The sequence below is a fragment of the Corylus avellana genome, chromosome 4 (genome assembly GCF_965113065.1).
Source record: "Corylus avellana chromosome 4, dhCorAvel1.hap1.2, whole genome shotgun sequence".
NCBI classification, from domain to species: domain Eukaryota; kingdom Viridiplantae; phylum Streptophyta; class Magnoliopsida; order Fagales; family Betulaceae; genus Corylus; species Corylus avellana.
This window is the reverse complement of record NC_142493.1, coordinates 35487415-35503984: the sequence shown is the minus strand read 5'-3', so window position 1 is coordinate 35503984 and position 16570 is coordinate 35487415. Positions and strand designations below refer to the sequence as shown.

Below are 16570 nucleotides of genomic sequence, written 5' to 3'. Positions count from 1 at the left end.
TGCGCACGTGGAGTAGACAAAAGAGGCTATAAGCAACAAGTGAAGGAGAGGCATTGGAAAACAATCTCTACTGTGTCTTGGTCAAGGGATGGTTGATTTAAAAAAGAGATGCACAAGGGATGTACACGTACCAGGTATCCTATGGGTCCACTTGCGGTAGAACATTTGGACCACCAATGACTAAACATGATTCCATGTTTGAAATTTTGTGGAATGGCATGTCCGCAACAGTTTATAATAAGAAGTCCTTTTTGAGTCAAAATAGTTTAATCTTAATCTACAAACTAAGAAGTCCACGAGCAGCGGGGGAATTAACAGACCTAAAAAGAGAAAACAACGAATTTCACAAGCTTCATACACGAATTACAAAGAAAATAGGAAAATTTGAGGACTTCTTTTATGAGTAACAAATAAATATTGAGAATATACAGTAGATTAATTTTGAACTATCATTTCCTCGAATACAATTATATCATGGGTTAGAACATACCAGGCTAACATGGAAAGATAACAAAAGAAACTGAAAATCGATGGGCAATCATACAGCCATTGATAATCAGCAATCTATACAAAATTGAAACCACCACACTACAAAAAGTACTTCATCCGTTCATCTCTCCTCATGGCATTGTATACAGCTTGGACCTAGAGTACAATAGTTTTCATGTTAACAAATACCAAGACAAGATATAAAGACAGAAGAAATTGAATTTCAAAGTAATGCATATGTTTGAGAGAGAGACCTGCTCACTCGAAACAACTTGAACAGGTCCAATGTTCACAGATACATATTTGCCTCTTGATGACACTTTCTGCCTCACCCGACCCTGTTTAAAACATGAAAAAAATGATGTTGTTATATGAATATTTTCTTAATATGTTTAGTTCTTGATAAGCTGTCAAGCAACACATCAGAAATTTATACTTCATGAATGATCTAAATTACTCTGAAATGGGCACACTACTTTTTGAAGAACACGACAAAACCCAGGAACTTGTTTACATTAGCAGCTTAATTGATGCAAACTTTTGGAGTAAAATGAATCCATCATGCAATAAGATGATGTTGTTAAAAAAATCTCTCTACATTAAGGATCAGATATCTCATCAAGCCTAGGGACTGAAGATTAAAGTAAGAAAGCAAAATTAGAACATATGCTATTTCTTTTTTCCTTTTTCTTTCTGGGATTCAGATGCATCCTGTAATAACCATATATGAACCTATTATCTCGAGACAAGCTTAAAGATGTTCTCTAAACAGGCCGCAGCCTCAATCATTGGACTTGCAACCTAGTTAATTGCTAAAAAACTTATTGCCCATAAATTAAGACATATTCATTAAGAATGATTAAGCAGATGACCCTTGTTCTTAACTCCACCTTGAAAACGAACTCAATACGGATGTTAAAGAGATTCATGGCAGCATAATTCAGGACTGTAAACTAGGTTTGTTTCTATTCAGTTTGCAAGGATAGCCAAACTACTTGCTATGGCATTACAAACCCCATCCCGACATTAGCATAAGTTCCAAATCTTTTCCAATGTAATCCATTGAATTGAAGTAATACTATCTACATTCTACAATATAACACTTGAAAGAAGTCCGTAACACATGAAACATGATATACTACTAAACTACTATACTCTCTTCTTGTCTATGACCCTGTAATACTAGAAAACGCTCCTTTAAAAAAGTCCATACTACTATAAATCAATCAAACCAGCAAGCACTATTCCAAGAACCTACCACATTAATCATTAAATTTTCCACCCAAGGTTTTCTAAGTTGTGGAACACTTCAACTTCTCCCCAGTGCCTCCATAAAAAGTTGAGAGGAAAACCATGATAGCATATATCACAATTACAATGCTAAACTACTCTTATAAGTCTTCATTTCTTGTTTTCAACATTGATCTTTCAGTTTCAAGTCGAATCATATATCAGGTTTCTTACCAATAGATAATGCAGCATCACATTGTCCTCCTAAATTAACTTCTTATGAGAAAAATGACCCTCATCTAGATACAAAAAAGCATGGAAGTTCCCAACTAAACTCAAACCCACCATGCTGATCCAGCGTAATCCCACGCCACTATGGCACATTTTATTTTGTTCTCACAGACAATAGTTAGCTGTCTGCAAATACCATCATATGCCACCTAGATTTTGCACACAGATTCAATATTGTTAGAGATTCAATTTTAGGGTAAGACGCTTGATTGACACTTGTTCCTCAGCATCTTACCAAACTTCTACTATATGGTATTTTAGCATATGCCTGGCACTTACGCAAAACTCAATGGAAAAGTTTATTACCTAGAAATTATTTAACACATGAAATACAAATCTAAAAAGATTCAGTCACTAAAACTGTAAACGTTTCTCTGATTTAAATGCTATAACCAAAATTTTATGAACAAAAAGTAGCACCAACATTTTTATAAGAATTAAACGACCATGTGAACCACAAGATGCTTGCATTCAACTAAACCTCAGGGTTTATTTCCTAAGACGAATCAAGGCATCAACTTCTAAACATCTTATCAATAAAACTAATTCACAGCAGACACAGGGGAATGGGGACAACTACCTCAGGGATTGGTTGTTGAAGCACAGATTCAACGGCAACAACCATAGCTTGCACAAAATCATCGCCACCCGTTCCAATCGCTGTAAATCCTCGCACTGTTGGGTATGAGTTTACCTGTTAAAACAAAGACACCCACCATTAATTTCGTAAGGCTTACATCATTGCAATCAAAATTTAACCACAAGTAGATCACTCATTCTGAACCACAATTGCAATAGCTCAGGGCCCCAATCCATTCATTTAAATACACTTATTTAACCTTAAAAAAATAAAAGAGCAAAAAAAATCTTTTCCTACAACCCCATTACAAACAACCCTGAAAGCATCTTAAAGGATGAGAAAATTAAGAAATATAATTTGATATGTAAATTTAATTGTACAGTGACTGTGAACTGTGACAGTAGCTTGTAAAGGAGTTAGTAGTAAAAGTTGCAGTTCCGATCCAGCACTCCTAACTTAAACTCTTTCACCACAGAATTACATGTCCAATAACAGGTTGAGATAAATCGCACATAAACTAACCACTTATGAGCTAATTCGTAGCATACCTTCTGATCCAAAGCAAGCCATTCATTGGTTGAATCGTCCGTTACGGTGCCACCAATAACCACATTTGTGGTTTGCCCAACTCTCCCTTCCGTCTTAGACACCTCTGCTTCCAATACCAACCACAATTAACAAATCAATACGCAGACCATAATACTTGCTATGTGATAAGCATGTATGTATATTATAAAAATTTAAGAAAACAAAATAAAAATATACAAACAAGTCGAAGACAACATAATACGACATCGTTTAGGCAGAACCTTCGTTTCTATTTAGACACCTACCCCCATGTTTCCAATACCAACCAGGATTAAATAAATAAATATTAATCCTATTTGGGCGAACCTGAAATAGCTTTGAGAACAGCTTCTTGAGGCGGACCCTGGTCGTCCTGAGATGATGGGGTTTCGTTGTGAGAGCAATAGAGTGGAGTTCGTTTCGCCGAGTGAAAATCTGGGGCCCTAAGGGTCCGGAATTTGCCGCTCAACCTGGGCGTAGAAGAAACACTGGTTCTCAATGAAGCGCAAGCGGAGGTCCGGTTGAGACGAACGGGTAGCCACGGTTGTGCTAATAAGACGAAACGCAAAGCGGTCCCGCACGCCATTTCTGTTGCTCCTAATTGATGGCAAGATTGTTGGGGCTTTTTTGTGTTGTCTTCAGTATGAATGTCTCAAAACCGAAGAGAAAAAGAAAACACGGATTTTTTTTCTCAGTGATACGGGCACCCTCGCTTCTACTTGGAGCTGGACGTACGACTGAATGCCTAAAAGGCCAAGCAAGATTGAGGAGATAATGTTAAGGATTGTTTATTTTATTGACTTTTTAGTAATTTCATTTTGTGGCAAATAACGGAAGGGAGCGCTCAAATCACTTTCCACAATCGTTTTTTTCTGTTTTTTTTTTTTTTTTTTTCCTCTAAAAGCAAATCGTATCGTTGTGTTAAAAGTCGGAAATCGACAAATCGTCATTGCAACTGCGAACGATTAAATGAAAACAGAATATGGCTCCATTTGTAATTTATTTCAAGGGAGAATATTTTTTTGGGGAAAATATTTTCGATAAAAGGATATTTTTGAAAGTTATGATTTATCCATTTAACTTGGAACAAAAACGAGTTGAAAGAAACAATCTATCAATTGAGGAAAGAGTTTAACCCACGCCGATATCACTCTTTAGCTCATGATTTAAGTATATTTTTATGTTTATTAAAAAAGAAAATTACTTCGATTAATATTTTTATGGCAAAAAATAAAAAATAAAAGAAAAAGGAGAGAGTTTTTACCGGATTTGGTCATGTCAAGACCCGGTTCGTATCCGGAAAGTGCTGGAGAGACTGGAGTAATAATGGTCCGGCCCGGATGAAACCCTAGTCCCAAAACCCCGCAATCGATTAGTACGTTGGATTCGGATTTAGCCATCACCGGCGAATAGGACTCGGTGAAATGTACGGATCGGCGACAGTCCTCGACGACTCTGAGCGAACAGCTTTCAGAAAAGCGGAGAAGAAGTACAAGCTATACTACGACGACACCTCCAAATCCTCCAAAAAGTACTCAATTCTATCTTTCTCTTTGTGAATTCTCTCTTCTTCCTTTTATTTGCTTTGGAAACAGTTGGTTCATGCTTTGTGAGCATTTCTCTCAGGAGAAGACAACCAAAACAAGTGGATTTATCGGAGGTCCTCGATTTCAAGTCCGTTCTTGAATCTTACCGTCAGAACGGTGTCCTTCCTCCAGGAGTCGTCGCTCTTCATAGCGATTCCGATCGTCCCCTGTTCTGCTTGGAAAGTCACCCTGGTATCAGTTTTTTCGTATCTATAAATTATTGTTTTAGTGTAGAAGTTACGGAAATTGTTCATCGGTGCGTTGTATGGTGATTGAATTGAATGTCAATGTCACAATCAATTCCATAGGTGCTTAGTGAGAATAACTGTGCTGTAGTGCATTTCTAACTTTCTTTAATCTGCATTGAAGAGTTGCTTTGTTATTCTTTTTACCAAGACATAGCATAAAGCAAAGTTTTCCATATATGTTTGAGTTTCAACCAAAATATCAGCTGATTTTGTTTTTCTTCCATATCTGAGTTTCGTAATTTCACATTTGTAGGAGTTGAAGGTCTTCGGATGTTTGAATGTTGATTTTTGTACTTTTATTTTATTGCTTCTGCCAATTTGCATTAAAAGCGTTTTTCTTATCAAGTGGAGTTTGAGAGAGATTCCAATGGCTGGAATCTTGTTATAGAGGCGAATGTTTGTCCGTTCTTATATTTAGTCCTTGTGTGTGTGTGTGTGTATGTGTTTTTTTCCCTCCGGAAAGCATTACTTTGTCTTTGCAATGCAGGGTTTTATTTCGTTCCTGAAGCCTTGAGTATAGAAGAACAATGCCAATGGATAAGGGAGAGCTTAACCACTTTTCCTCAGCCTCCGAACAGAACGAATCACAATGCGTTTTATGGGCCAGTACATGACTTGTTTGTTGCTGCAAAAGAAAAGAAAGTATTGGTTGAAGAAGCGAGTGTTCTGACTAGTTTGGAGTCTGAATGTAATCCTTCCGCCAGCAATGGAGATGTCCACAAATGGAAGTTTTGCGAAGAACATGAAGTGTCTTCACGGGGGAACATGTGCAAATCAATTTCGTCCTCTGTTCTTTTGCGGAAGTTACGTTGGAGCACCCTTGGCTTGCAATTTGACTGGTCCAAGGTATGTGCTGATCCTTCTTTTTGTTTAGTTTTCTGTGTTTTACCCTCTGCTCATCTACATTGCTATGAATATGACCCAAGTACTAGAAACGGATTTGCCATCCAAGAATCTGTCAGGAACTAGCATTTTAACTATCTGAGAATGTGCAGATGAAATTCTGTTCATAAGTTCATCTCTGTCAGAATTAGTCTGGTCAAAACCTTGCTACTCTAAAGGGTCCTTATTCAGTTCTGATCCTGCTTAAGTGCGGTTCAGAAGCATAGGCTCCACGGGTCACCTTTTATGAAGCAGGTGTCCAATGCTTGATGATAACTGTGTAAAAGTATGGGTATCTTGTTTAGGCTGAGCAATCACCAATGTGAATTTGTTTTTACTCATTTGATGTATCTTGTTATCCAGTATGGAAAATTATAGACCTATATCTTCTATGCAGAAATAACATATCTGGTGCATAAAGGTTGTAGCTCAGTTTAGCAAGTTATGCTTAAAACCAAAGTTTAACTGTATAGTGTATTTAATGTTTGTCAATTTGTTAAATATAATATTTAACTTCGAGAAGGTATGCACTAAGTTTTATACATGTTTCATGATATAACATGCAGATTTCACTATGAGATGCCAACTTGTTCAAGTGGTAAAGTTAGTAATTTTTCAATGAATTTCTAAACGTATTTATGGTCATGATGTAGCGGAACTACAATGTCTCTCTCCCACATAACAAGATCCCTGATGACCTCTATCAACTGGCTAAAAGAATGGCTGCACCTGCAATGCCTAAGGGGGAAGAGTTCCATCCAGAAGCCGCAATAGTCAACTACTTTGGGATGGGTACTCTCTAAGACGAACTTCTTTTCACTGATTTTTAAAATTGATTGTATAATGATTTAAATTGTAACTTTTTTCTTTCTTTGGTGTTAAAATTGAAAAAAAAAAAATTAAATAAATTTTCATCCCTTTTTTGTGCTCAGCTGATACACTTGGGGGCCACCTTGATGACATGGAAGCTGATTGGAGTAAACCTATCGTAAGCTTGAGGTATCTTTCAATTCCTCCTTTTCTTTTATTCTTTTTTTGCCCCACTTTTGTGATTTGCTCTTACAAAAATACAGACAAATGGAGCCAAGAACATGTTAGGACCTGATTCCATTTCTCTTGTTTCCTTAGTTTGGGCTGCAAAGCTATTTTCCTTTTGGGAGGAAAGTCTAGAGAGGATCCTCCATTAGCAATGTTCCTTCGGAGTGGTGATATTGTTCTTATGGCTGGAGACGCAAGAGAATGCTTTCATGGTAAGTGTTAAATTGTTTGGAGTATATACGGATGATGTTATCTTTTTTCTTTTTTCTTTTCCTTTATCTCTTTTGAAATTCTTAACATCTACCGGTTTCCTTCAATTTAATGCATATTTTCAGGGGGATTGTTAATCAGTTTAGGATGCAGACAATCAGAACTTGATAATTATAAGACTCCTTGTATTCTTCTAGTATAATCTATGCTACCTTAATGCCTTAGTTAAAGATTTAATTACATTAGTTAATGAACAGCCTTGATAGAAGCTGTTCATTACTGACAGGAAGCGGAGAGATTTAAGTAAATCATATTTCGTATGCAAAGCTCATTGGTTCATAATCTTTGTTATCTCATCTGTTAAAACGCACTCCAAGGATTTTAAATTGACACCTCCATCCTGTCTTTGTAGGGGGAGGTGTTATTTGGGTAAAGCTTATTTGTGCATTGAAAGTCCTCTTTCAAAATGCAGATTAATTCAGCTGTTCTCTGATACTTAATTCCCATAAATTTCTTTTTAATTGCCTCTTAGGACATATTTTTTGGTTTCTTTTGTTACAGGCGTGCCCAGAATCTTCACAGACAAAGAACATGCTGAAATTGTCCCGATTGAGTCACAATTTTCAGTTGAAGATGATATTTGTTTCTTAGAATATATCAGAACTTCAAGAATCAACATAAATATCAGACAAGTCTTTTGAGTTGGTTATTGTTTCTCCACCAAATTTTGTTCTTAAAAATTTAGAAATTTTAGAGTGACAACTGACACTTGAGGCAAAAAGATGTAGACAGGTTGTGTGCATAAGATGATCTGTTCATGAACCCGATTTTTCCGATTTTGGATGAAATGTTTCAAACTGAAGGCACCACAAGGAAAAATAATTAAAGAACTGGAGTTGTTTGGAGTGAAATGTTTCGAACCTTGCGGCCATGGTGAGTGGGGCTTGTTAGTAGCAGCCCTCAAGTTTATAGGTTCGTTAATTCTTTGTTTGGATTAGTTCTTGTCTCCAATTTTCATGGTTGCTTTTCGAGCTCCAAGACGATTGGGAAATGAAAGATCTCTTCATAAATCTCTTTCGTACTTTCCCTTAATAAAATTGCTGTTGGGATTAGTTCTTTTATCGGTAGGAAGGTAGTAACTGGTAAGTAAAACAGTTGTGGAGAGTGGGATTTGAACCCACGCCCTTTCGGACCAGAACCTTAATCTGGCGCCTTAGACCAACTCGGCCATCTCCACCCTTCGATGCTCGGAATCCTACGTTTGTTTGAAATAGTAATAGTTTGATAGTTCTATCTTCTTGTGATGTTACTCGTGCTTCTCGTAACGAGTCTGATTTTCAGTTTAACTTGCCGATCTTCATGTCACGTGCCATATGACTTAGTTTAGGCGGCTAGGAGAAAGAAAACTATGGAGAGCTTTCTAGTGAAGTAGGTGGCTTTGGCCCCATCTAGAGAGGCAGAGATGAAGATTCATGGGCCATGGCTAATATATTTGTTATTCAGGGATCACCAAGTCAAGTAGCAATTTTGTCAAATTAAATGTGCTAATAATTGCGTTGATTGGATTGCTTCAAACCAGTCAATTTTGGATGGTGTGAGTGAGCAGCAGATCTTCCTGTGAAAAGTTGAGGGAAGAAATGTCGTCAAAAAGCCATGCAATTCCATGTATTCAACCACTAAAAGCGATATTCCATTTGGAAAGAAGCACTACTTCTGGAGACACAACAAGATGATGATTTTCCAAGACCTTGATGATGAGTTTCTTTTTTTTTTTTTTTTTTTTTTTTTCAATTATTCTTTTTTCCTTAAAGCATCCAAGTTGAATTGTTCCATTAGAATATCATAGGGGTGTTTCCTATTGTCGATCTAATGGGACTAAATTGTCATCCCGAGACATCAAAGGGTGTATTTCCTACTGTTTGATTGCGTAATAATATTGATCAAATTATTTGGTAAAAAAATTCTTTTAGAATTATTCTTACATGTATTCATGTGTATATGTGAGAGTTTCATGCTTTAAAATTAAAAAAATAATCCTCCAATCTAATTTCTTTTAACTAATTGAGCATGTCGTAAGGATATTTGAAATATATTAAGTTGTTCCCCCTTACTATATCTTCCTCTACTTTAGTTAAATATTATTATTTTATTTTTATTATTATTATTGGTAGATGAAAGAGATAAGAAAAATGAATATATAATTAGAGCATTCATATTGAGTTTTTCAAATAAAAGTTAAATTTAAAGAAAAAAATTCACTTTTTAAAATTTGAAAAGTCATTTTTAAAATGACCCAAATATTAAACTCTCTATATCTTCTTCTACTTTAGTTAAATATTATTATTATTATTATTTTAAAATTCCTTTTTTGTTCTTTTTTTTTTAAAAAAAAAATAAAATTATTTTTGTTCTTGGTAGATGAGAGAGAGAAGGAAAATGAATATATAAGATTAAAAAACTAAATAACTTTCACTTTTTGACATTTGGTATTTAGAGAGTTTTATTGATTAAAGTTAAATTTGAAATAGAATAGAGAGTTTTTTTTTTATAAATTTATTTTAAAAAAAATTAAATTTAAAGAGCTTAATAAAAATGCTTGGTACTCAAAAGCCTAAAACCTAGCCAACGCATGGCAAACACACAAAAGAAACCCAATCCCACAAGCAAAGAAGCCAAATCATCATTCATCGCCAGACGCCAGCCAAAGTTGAGCCTTAGAAGAGAAGGGAACATCGCAAGAAAACAAGTCCACCGACACGTGACCAAAAGAAAAACATCATCCTCGCGCCGCTAAACTCCAAACTCTCCAGCTCCGTAACACAACCAAACACACACTCGTCGACGTGGTCCATCCCGTTGCCACTTTATTTCCCTCTCTTTAAAATACCCAAATTAATCAAAACTATTAAAACGACCATACAATTACCACCCAAAATAATCTCTCTCTCCCCGATCCTCTCGTCTCTTCCAACACCTCTGACCTCTCTGTGGTCCGATCGATCGAACATGGGTCCGATCGTGTTGACTCAGCTGGCGACGGGTCTGAGCGTGCTGGCAGGGGCGGTCCTCGTCAAGTCCGTCATGGACCAGAAGCCCATGGCCGGGCCGTTCCCGAGGTGCCCCAGTTGCAACGGGACGGGACGGGTCACGTGCCTCTGCTCCCGCTGGTCCGACGGCGATGTCGGGTGCCGGGCATGCGCCGGGTCGGGTCGCATGGGGTGTAGAAGCTGTGGGGGAACCGGTACCGGCCGGCCCTTACCGGCCCAACTCATCGTACGGCCTCCGAACCGTCCTTCTTAATTAGCCCGGTTTGTGCTCAGATTTGATTTCGTCTCGGGTAATATATGTTAACTAGTATATTTGTATATTTTAATTTTCCTTCTTTTTTTTTTTTTCTCAAATTAAGTCATGTAATATAATTGCCCATGAATCCATCATACTTTGAGAAAGAAAGAGAGACATGGGAGGATTATGAGGTTGTAACAGTAGTGACATTACTGTATTCAAATTCTTATAAAGTTGGATAAGCTTATAGTTTAGTTTCTGTTTATGATTGACAAATTGCTTGCTTAATGTAAGCTTGGCTCTCTTAATTAGTTTTTAAAAAACAAAATTGATAAAATTAGGTTGATTATGGTGCTGTGATGAGGTGGTGCTTACTTAGCAAACGCTATGGTTGAAATCTTGTTTGTGCAAACCCAATTATATGGATTCCTAGCTTCTTCTTTCTTTTCTTTTTTCTTTTTATTTTTTTTATTTTTTTTTATTTACGTTTTACTATTGAAGAAGAAAATTCTTTGGATTGAAAAGAGAAAAAAATAATAATAATTATTATATCCTTAGATTTTTTAGGATAATTTCATGTTAGATTCCGAAAATTTTAATTAATTAAGAAAAATAGTTCAGATATTGTCATTACAGCATTTAGAGTTATTTATTCTTTTAATTTATTATATCCCACGATGTGTCTTAGTGTTAAGATATAAATTTTTTAATTAAAGAAGTTATTAGGATTAGAATTTTTTTATCTCGAATATCCTAAAAAATTTAGAGGATTTCTATTCCTTCGAGACACTTTTCTTTTGCAAAGTTTTTTTTTTTTTTTTTTTGAATCTGCTATGTTTGGTAGCTGAATTAAAACATCCATAGCAGCGTGGCAATAGTTTTATATGTGAGGGAAAGAACATGAATAACACAAGCAAGTTATGGTTTTTTTTTTTTTTTTCTTTTTTGCTAGTAGGATCGACGGCTGTGCCATGCCTGTCTTGCATTTGGTGTTGAAATTTTCCTGATGGGTATTCTTCCATCTTGTTTTTCACCAAGTTTTTCTTCAAGTTGGATTTTTTTTGTAATCTAGTTTATTAAATTGACATTTGTCTTTAGAGTATGTAATTTTCGTATGCATGTTTAATAAGTGAAAACTAGCCACGACCCGCTCTTGAGTATAATGGAAGGTCCTTACCTTGACTTGGAAGACTCATAGTCTTCAGTGTCCCCAGCTGACTAGGAAAGTTACCAATGAGAAAATCAAAGATGCAATCTTCTCGATGAAAGATTGGGGCCGGAAGGGTTCAATGCTTTTTTCTTTAAAAGAGCTTGACCTCCGGCCAGCTTTATTTATGTTCTTTTTATGTCCAAATTTAGTGTTTAAGAAAACGATTTTCTATACTTGGATCTCAAGCTTATTTACTGGATTGAATTTTTTTAATGTGTGCAATCTACCTTTTTGTGGTTGTATCTAACGCATGCCAGCTGGCAATCATGGATGTAGATCAACACGTAAGAATCACTTTGAGGTCAAATCAAAACCGGAACTTAAAAAATGCTAAAGAAAAAAAATAGTGAAGAGAATATCTTTTAGACGTTGTTTTGAACGGAGGACTATTTTGCATCACCTTCTTTATTAAGGCATTTCCAGCAGGCTTCCTATAAAATGGAGTCTGTATCGTATGTGTAGAAAATATATCTAAAAAATTACAAAAAACGTTTAACAGTAAATTCTTTAAATGAGCCTTAACTATGAGGATCGCTACAGTGAAATCCAAAGTATAGGATTTTACTATTGCAATTATTATGATTATTAAATTTTTTTTTTAAAAAAAACGTTGCTCTCTCTTCTCTAGTCTCTCCTCTCTCCTCTCATATATATATAATATAATTAAAAAAAAACAAATATTTTAATAATATAAGAAATGATTAAGGGAAGTTATTGATGTGTATTTTGACGTAAGAAAGCAAAAGTAGTTTTGATCTTTAAATGTAGGAAAAATAACGAGGAAGTTGCTGGGAATACTCTTAGGGTTGCTTATTTTCTTTTCTAATTTTTACATGTATTTTTAATCAAGCATATAATTTTCATGTATACGTGATGATTACATTCTCTACAATTACAAATACCCATCGATGTAATAATCTGAGTTAGAAGAAATTTTGTCCACCAGTTTGACACTCATTATTTTATACTTCTCGTGACTATTTCATTTCCATCTCCAAGCCAAGAAGGATTTTGATTAATTCATATTTTCTGAGGTGCGTTATACCCATGAAACAATGCATGCAGTTAAAAGATTGCATGTTAATATCAATGGTGCTATGTGTTTATTACTGCAGATTGACCCTGAATCCCATATATATATGTTAAGGTGCTCTAAATTTCGTATCAGATGTATGGGCAAATTTAATTACCACCTGAACTTAATTATATTCACGGCATCTCTCTAAGTTAAAAGAGGCATTTGTACATTGCAATGAACATTCTCTGGAAGACATAAACAAAGACACACGCATGTTCCATTGGTACAAACATTCCTTTTCTGAAAACACAAATCCTTTAAGCTGCCTCCTTTTCTTACTCCCACACTTGTAATCATAGTACTACACATCGATCATACATTGCTCCTCACTTTGGGGTGAAAGCCTGCAACGTACAAATTAAACCACACAAACAATTAGCACAACCAACTAAAACTCATGATCAATTAATTTGTTGCTTTAAAAGCTTTAAGGCCTAGCTGCACTTACAGCAAATACGGTGGCATGGCCAGGGTCAGCAAGGTGGGCAAAAAGGTTGTCGATGGGTCCGGTGCCGGTGTATATGTGTTGGAACCACGCACCCATGACGGCCAACATTGCGAGCCGCCCATTTTTGATCTCTTTTGTCCTCAACTCCTTGATCTTCTCAGGAGAACCACTTCCCCAGCCAAGTGGGTCGAACCATAACCCTCCAGGGTAGCCGACGTCTGTGCCTGTGAGCTTGTTGTTGGGGAAGATGGGGTCGGTGTTTACGGACCCTGGCTTGAGGATGTCAGCCCACCGTCTTCCCTCTGCCCAGCCGATTAAAATGAGCTCAATAATGAAGAGGGTGGTGGTGTCAGTGAAATATTCCAGCTCTCCAGCAGTGTACCATGAAGGGGTGTTGAGGATGCCAATCTTTGTTAGGAACTCTGGAATGAAAATACCCGCAGCGCCTAACATTGCCCATCTGCAGTGCACAATCTCTGATTGTACGTTCCATCTCAGGGTCTCAGGATCAGATCCTGTTTAACAATTAACAATATTCCAACATTTTAACAAGGAAACGAATCTTTAAACATGATTCAAATTAAGAACTCTTGCCTTTTTTAGGCCTCATATCCTAAAAGAGATTAAATTAGTAATTTAATTTAATTTCTTAATTTTAGATGCGAGAAATAATATTAGAAATTTAAAATCTTTCAATTTGAATCCATAAACATTTAATTACAGTCAATTTGAATTACTTCATCAAATTTTAAAAGTTAAAAGTGAGATAATATCATTTATACCCTAACTTTTTTATAAATTTCAAATTAAAAATTATAAAAAAAATAAAATTATAAAAAAATCACAAGGTGACCGAAGGTTGGGTAACCTTGTGACCTTTTTTTTTTCAAAAATTTTTTTCTATTATTTTTCAATAAAAAGAAAATTGAAGGATTATTTTGTCTTTTTAAGAGTTTTAATAGTAAAAATTGACGGAGGGGTAAATTGACTGCAATTAAAAGTTTAAGAATTTAAATTAAGAGGTTTTGAAGTTCGAAGCTCGTTAAATTCCATAGTAATTCACATATCTAAAGTGAAGTTACTCATAAATTAAATGATTAAATTCATCGATCCTTATAAGTTTACACTTTTGAAATAAGTGGTAATTTAAGAAGAATAAGATTTGATTTGGGTTGAACTTACCGAGACCGAGAGGATCGAAACCAAAGTCTCCAGGGAGGCTGCCATCAAGCCATGGAGGAGGGGTGCTGCCTGGGAACCAGAGTGGCCTATCAGGCTCAGCCACTGCGGCACACACCGAAAGTGAACGCCTTCCGCTGGCTGCTGTGTAGCTTCTCACTCTCAGTTTCCTCCCACTAAGGAAAGAAGCTTTTGTTGCACCCACTAAACATCCAGTCTTTTGGGAACTGCAATATACATATAATTACTTGCATCATTAATTAACTATTTCCTGCAGTCTAAGTGAAACTAATTAAGTTATGCAATCATTAGAGAACTTGCCTGGGGGAAGAGATGGCCACGGCTGCAATGGCAGAGGAAGCGAAAGCAGAAGCCATTGTAGCTTTTCAGACTAGATTTTCTTGGGTGAGCGTGTGATGATTGGTGTATGGAAAGCAAATACGTGCAAATCTGTTAATGTAAGCAGGGGCTTATCTTTAAGGATAGGAGAGTGTAGCTGCAATTGGATGCTGGGTTGCCATGTGGCATACAGAATCTGATATCATCCCCCTCTACCTCCAGTTCTCAGGCTTACCTGGAATAATCAAAACTTGGTGGTTCACAATCGAAGCGATGTGTGAAACATTGTCACCCCATGGGCCCGGGGGATCGTCAATACTCGTCCACGCACGATTCTCCCTCGCACGTGTTGAAATGTGTCTTCGTTTCTTGGGCTGAAGTTATTCACAGCCCAATCAAGTAAGCTCATTACGCGATGAACTTTTGGCCCAATATGGCCATTCAAGCCATCTATTTCAGCCGGGCTCTACGAAAGGCTGAGCTTTGCCTGGGCTATCTCTCTATTTATTAATAATCCCAAGGGTAGTTTTTTTTCCCCCAAGCAATAGGCCCGAAGGATCTGGCTCAACGGATTGCAAGTTTGCAACCAATTCAGGTAGTGGCTTGTCGGTCTAGAACAACTTCAAGTGAGGTCTAAAGAAGCTTGAGCAGGTGCACCTCGCATATACCATCTCTTTTGTCAAAATTGTCTAAATTGACTGCAATTCAAGCCCCAATAGTTTCTTTTTGCAGCCAATTCGGGTAATCCTAACTGAGAGGTTGGGTGTGACTTGTGAGGCTAGTTTGACTTGAGCAAATTTAGATGAAGCCCTAAAAAGCTTGGGCAGGCGAACCTCGCATATACCACTTTTTTTGTTGGAGTTGTCTAAATTGACGACAAATTAGGCCCCAATAGTTCCTTTTTGTAGCCAATTCAAGCAATCCTAACTAAAAGAGGTTGGTTGTGAAGTTTGTTTGTCTGGAGCAACTTTAGATGAAGCCTAAAGAAGTTTGAGCATATGAACCTCGCATATACAACATCTTTTGTTGGAGTTTATTAGAAATGGGTCTTGGGCTTAACTCAACTCAAAAACTATCCCAAGAGTTGAGGTTTCTCCTCACCCTTATAAATGATCAATCTCCTTAATACTCAGGCAATGTGGGACTTCCAACACGCCCCCTCACGTGTGGTGAGAAGACATCCAAGCCAACACGTGCGACAATGGATGACGGTGGGCCACAACCGATTGAGCTAGGCTTTGATACCATATTAGAAATGGGTCTTGGGCTAACTCAACCCAAAAGTTAACTCAAGAGTTGAGGTTTCTCCTCACCCTTATAAATGGACAATCTCCTTAATACCCAGGCAATGTGGGACTTCCAACAGAGTTGTCAAATTGACTGCAAATTGGATCCCAATAGTTCATTTTTGAAACCATTTAAGGTAATTCTGACTAAAAGAGGTTGGGTGTGAGACGTGTTTGTCTCGAGCAACTTCAGATGAGCCCTAAAGATGCTTAGGCAGGTGAACCTCGCATATACCGCCTCTTCTATCGGATTTGTCTAAATTAACTGCAATTCGGGCCCCAATAGTTCCTTTTTGCAATCTCACTTACAAACAGGGTCGTGACTCGTAAGGTTAAAACAAGGTACAAGAAAACATTTTTCTTTTGTTTCATCGGAAACCATTCGAGCTTAAGATAAGCTTGTTTTCATGATGAAAGTGGAATTCGTCCTAGGTATCTGGTATGTGATGCACACCAAGCCCAAAAAAATTCCAACAACTTTCAACTTTAACAAAATTACTAAAACGAACAATAAAAAATATATATATCCCAAACCTTACGAAGCGTATTGTATTATATTGTATGTAAATTAATGAGAATGCAAAAAATATCTACCTAGATGGTAACCTCATTCTTATCTTCATT

General features: G+C 36.7%; 4 protein-coding genes and 1 non-coding gene across 8 annotated transcripts; 2 read left to right on the top strand and 3 right to left on the bottom strand.

Annotated features, from left to right (window-relative positions):
- Window positions 1-375: 375 nt before the first annotated feature.
- LOC132179138 (phosphoribosylformylglycinamidine synthase) lies at window positions 376-3896 on the bottom strand. Of its 4 annotated transcripts, none has more exons than XM_059591783.2 (5): window positions 3485-3896; window positions 3139-3245; window positions 2588-2704; window positions 744-827; window positions 376-645 (listed from the first exon to the last, which is right to left on the bottom strand). In XM_059591783.2, exons 1-5 carry the CDS (start codon window positions 3741-3743, stop codon window positions 589-591), a joined length of 624 nt encoding a protein of 207 aa, XP_059447766.1. In that variant the 5' UTR covers window positions 3744-3896; the 3' UTR covers window positions 376-588. The 4 variants fall into 4 exon arrangements, with proteins under 4 accessions (XP_059447766.1, XP_059447768.1, XP_059447767.1 ...); XM_059591785.2 differs by having other exon boundaries at window positions 3139-3242; window positions 3485-3892; XM_059591784.2 differs by having other exon boundaries at window positions 2591-2704; window positions 3485-3889.
- A 501-nt stretch (window positions 3897-4397) lies between these two features.
- Window positions 4398-7825, top strand: LOC132177762 (oxidoreductase, 2OG-Fe(II) oxygenase family protein). The gene is made up of 7 exons (XM_059590208.2): window positions 4398-4688; window positions 4784-4935; window positions 5479-5837; window positions 6527-6665; window positions 6806-6872; window positions 7002-7123; window positions 7683-7825. The coding sequence occupies exons 1-7, from the start codon at window positions 4582-4584 to the stop codon at window positions 7820-7822; spliced, it is 1086 nt and encodes a 361-aa protein (XP_059446191.2). The 5' UTR covers window positions 4398-4581; the 3' UTR covers window positions 7823-7825.
- Window positions 7826-8277: 452 nt separating this feature from the next.
- TRNAL-AAG (transfer RNA leucine (anticodon AAG)) lies at window positions 8278-8358 on the bottom strand. The gene has a single exon. It is a non-coding gene; the product is annotated as a tRNA-Leu (tRNA).
- Window positions 8359-9998: 1640 nt separating this feature from the next.
- Window positions 9999-10660, top strand: LOC132179530 (chaperone protein dnaJ-like protein). The gene has a single exon (XM_059592263.2). It carries the CDS (start codon window positions 10128-10130, stop codon window positions 10419-10421), a length of 294 nt encoding a protein of 97 aa, XP_059448246.1. The 5' UTR covers window positions 9999-10127; the 3' UTR covers window positions 10422-10660.
- Window positions 10661-12787: 2127 nt separating this feature from the next.
- On the bottom strand, window positions 12788-14768 carry LHCA2 (photosystem I light harvesting complex protein). Its single transcript, XM_059590143.2, has 4 exons — window positions 14643-14768; window positions 14325-14548; window positions 13143-13657; window positions 12788-13038 (listed from the first exon to the last, which is right to left on the bottom strand). The coding sequence occupies exons 1-4, from the start codon at window positions 14696-14698 to the stop codon at window positions 13021-13023; spliced, it is 813 nt and encodes a 270-aa protein (XP_059446126.1). The 5' UTR covers window positions 14699-14768; the 3' UTR covers window positions 12788-13020.
- Window positions 14769-16570: the final 1802 nt, after the last annotated feature.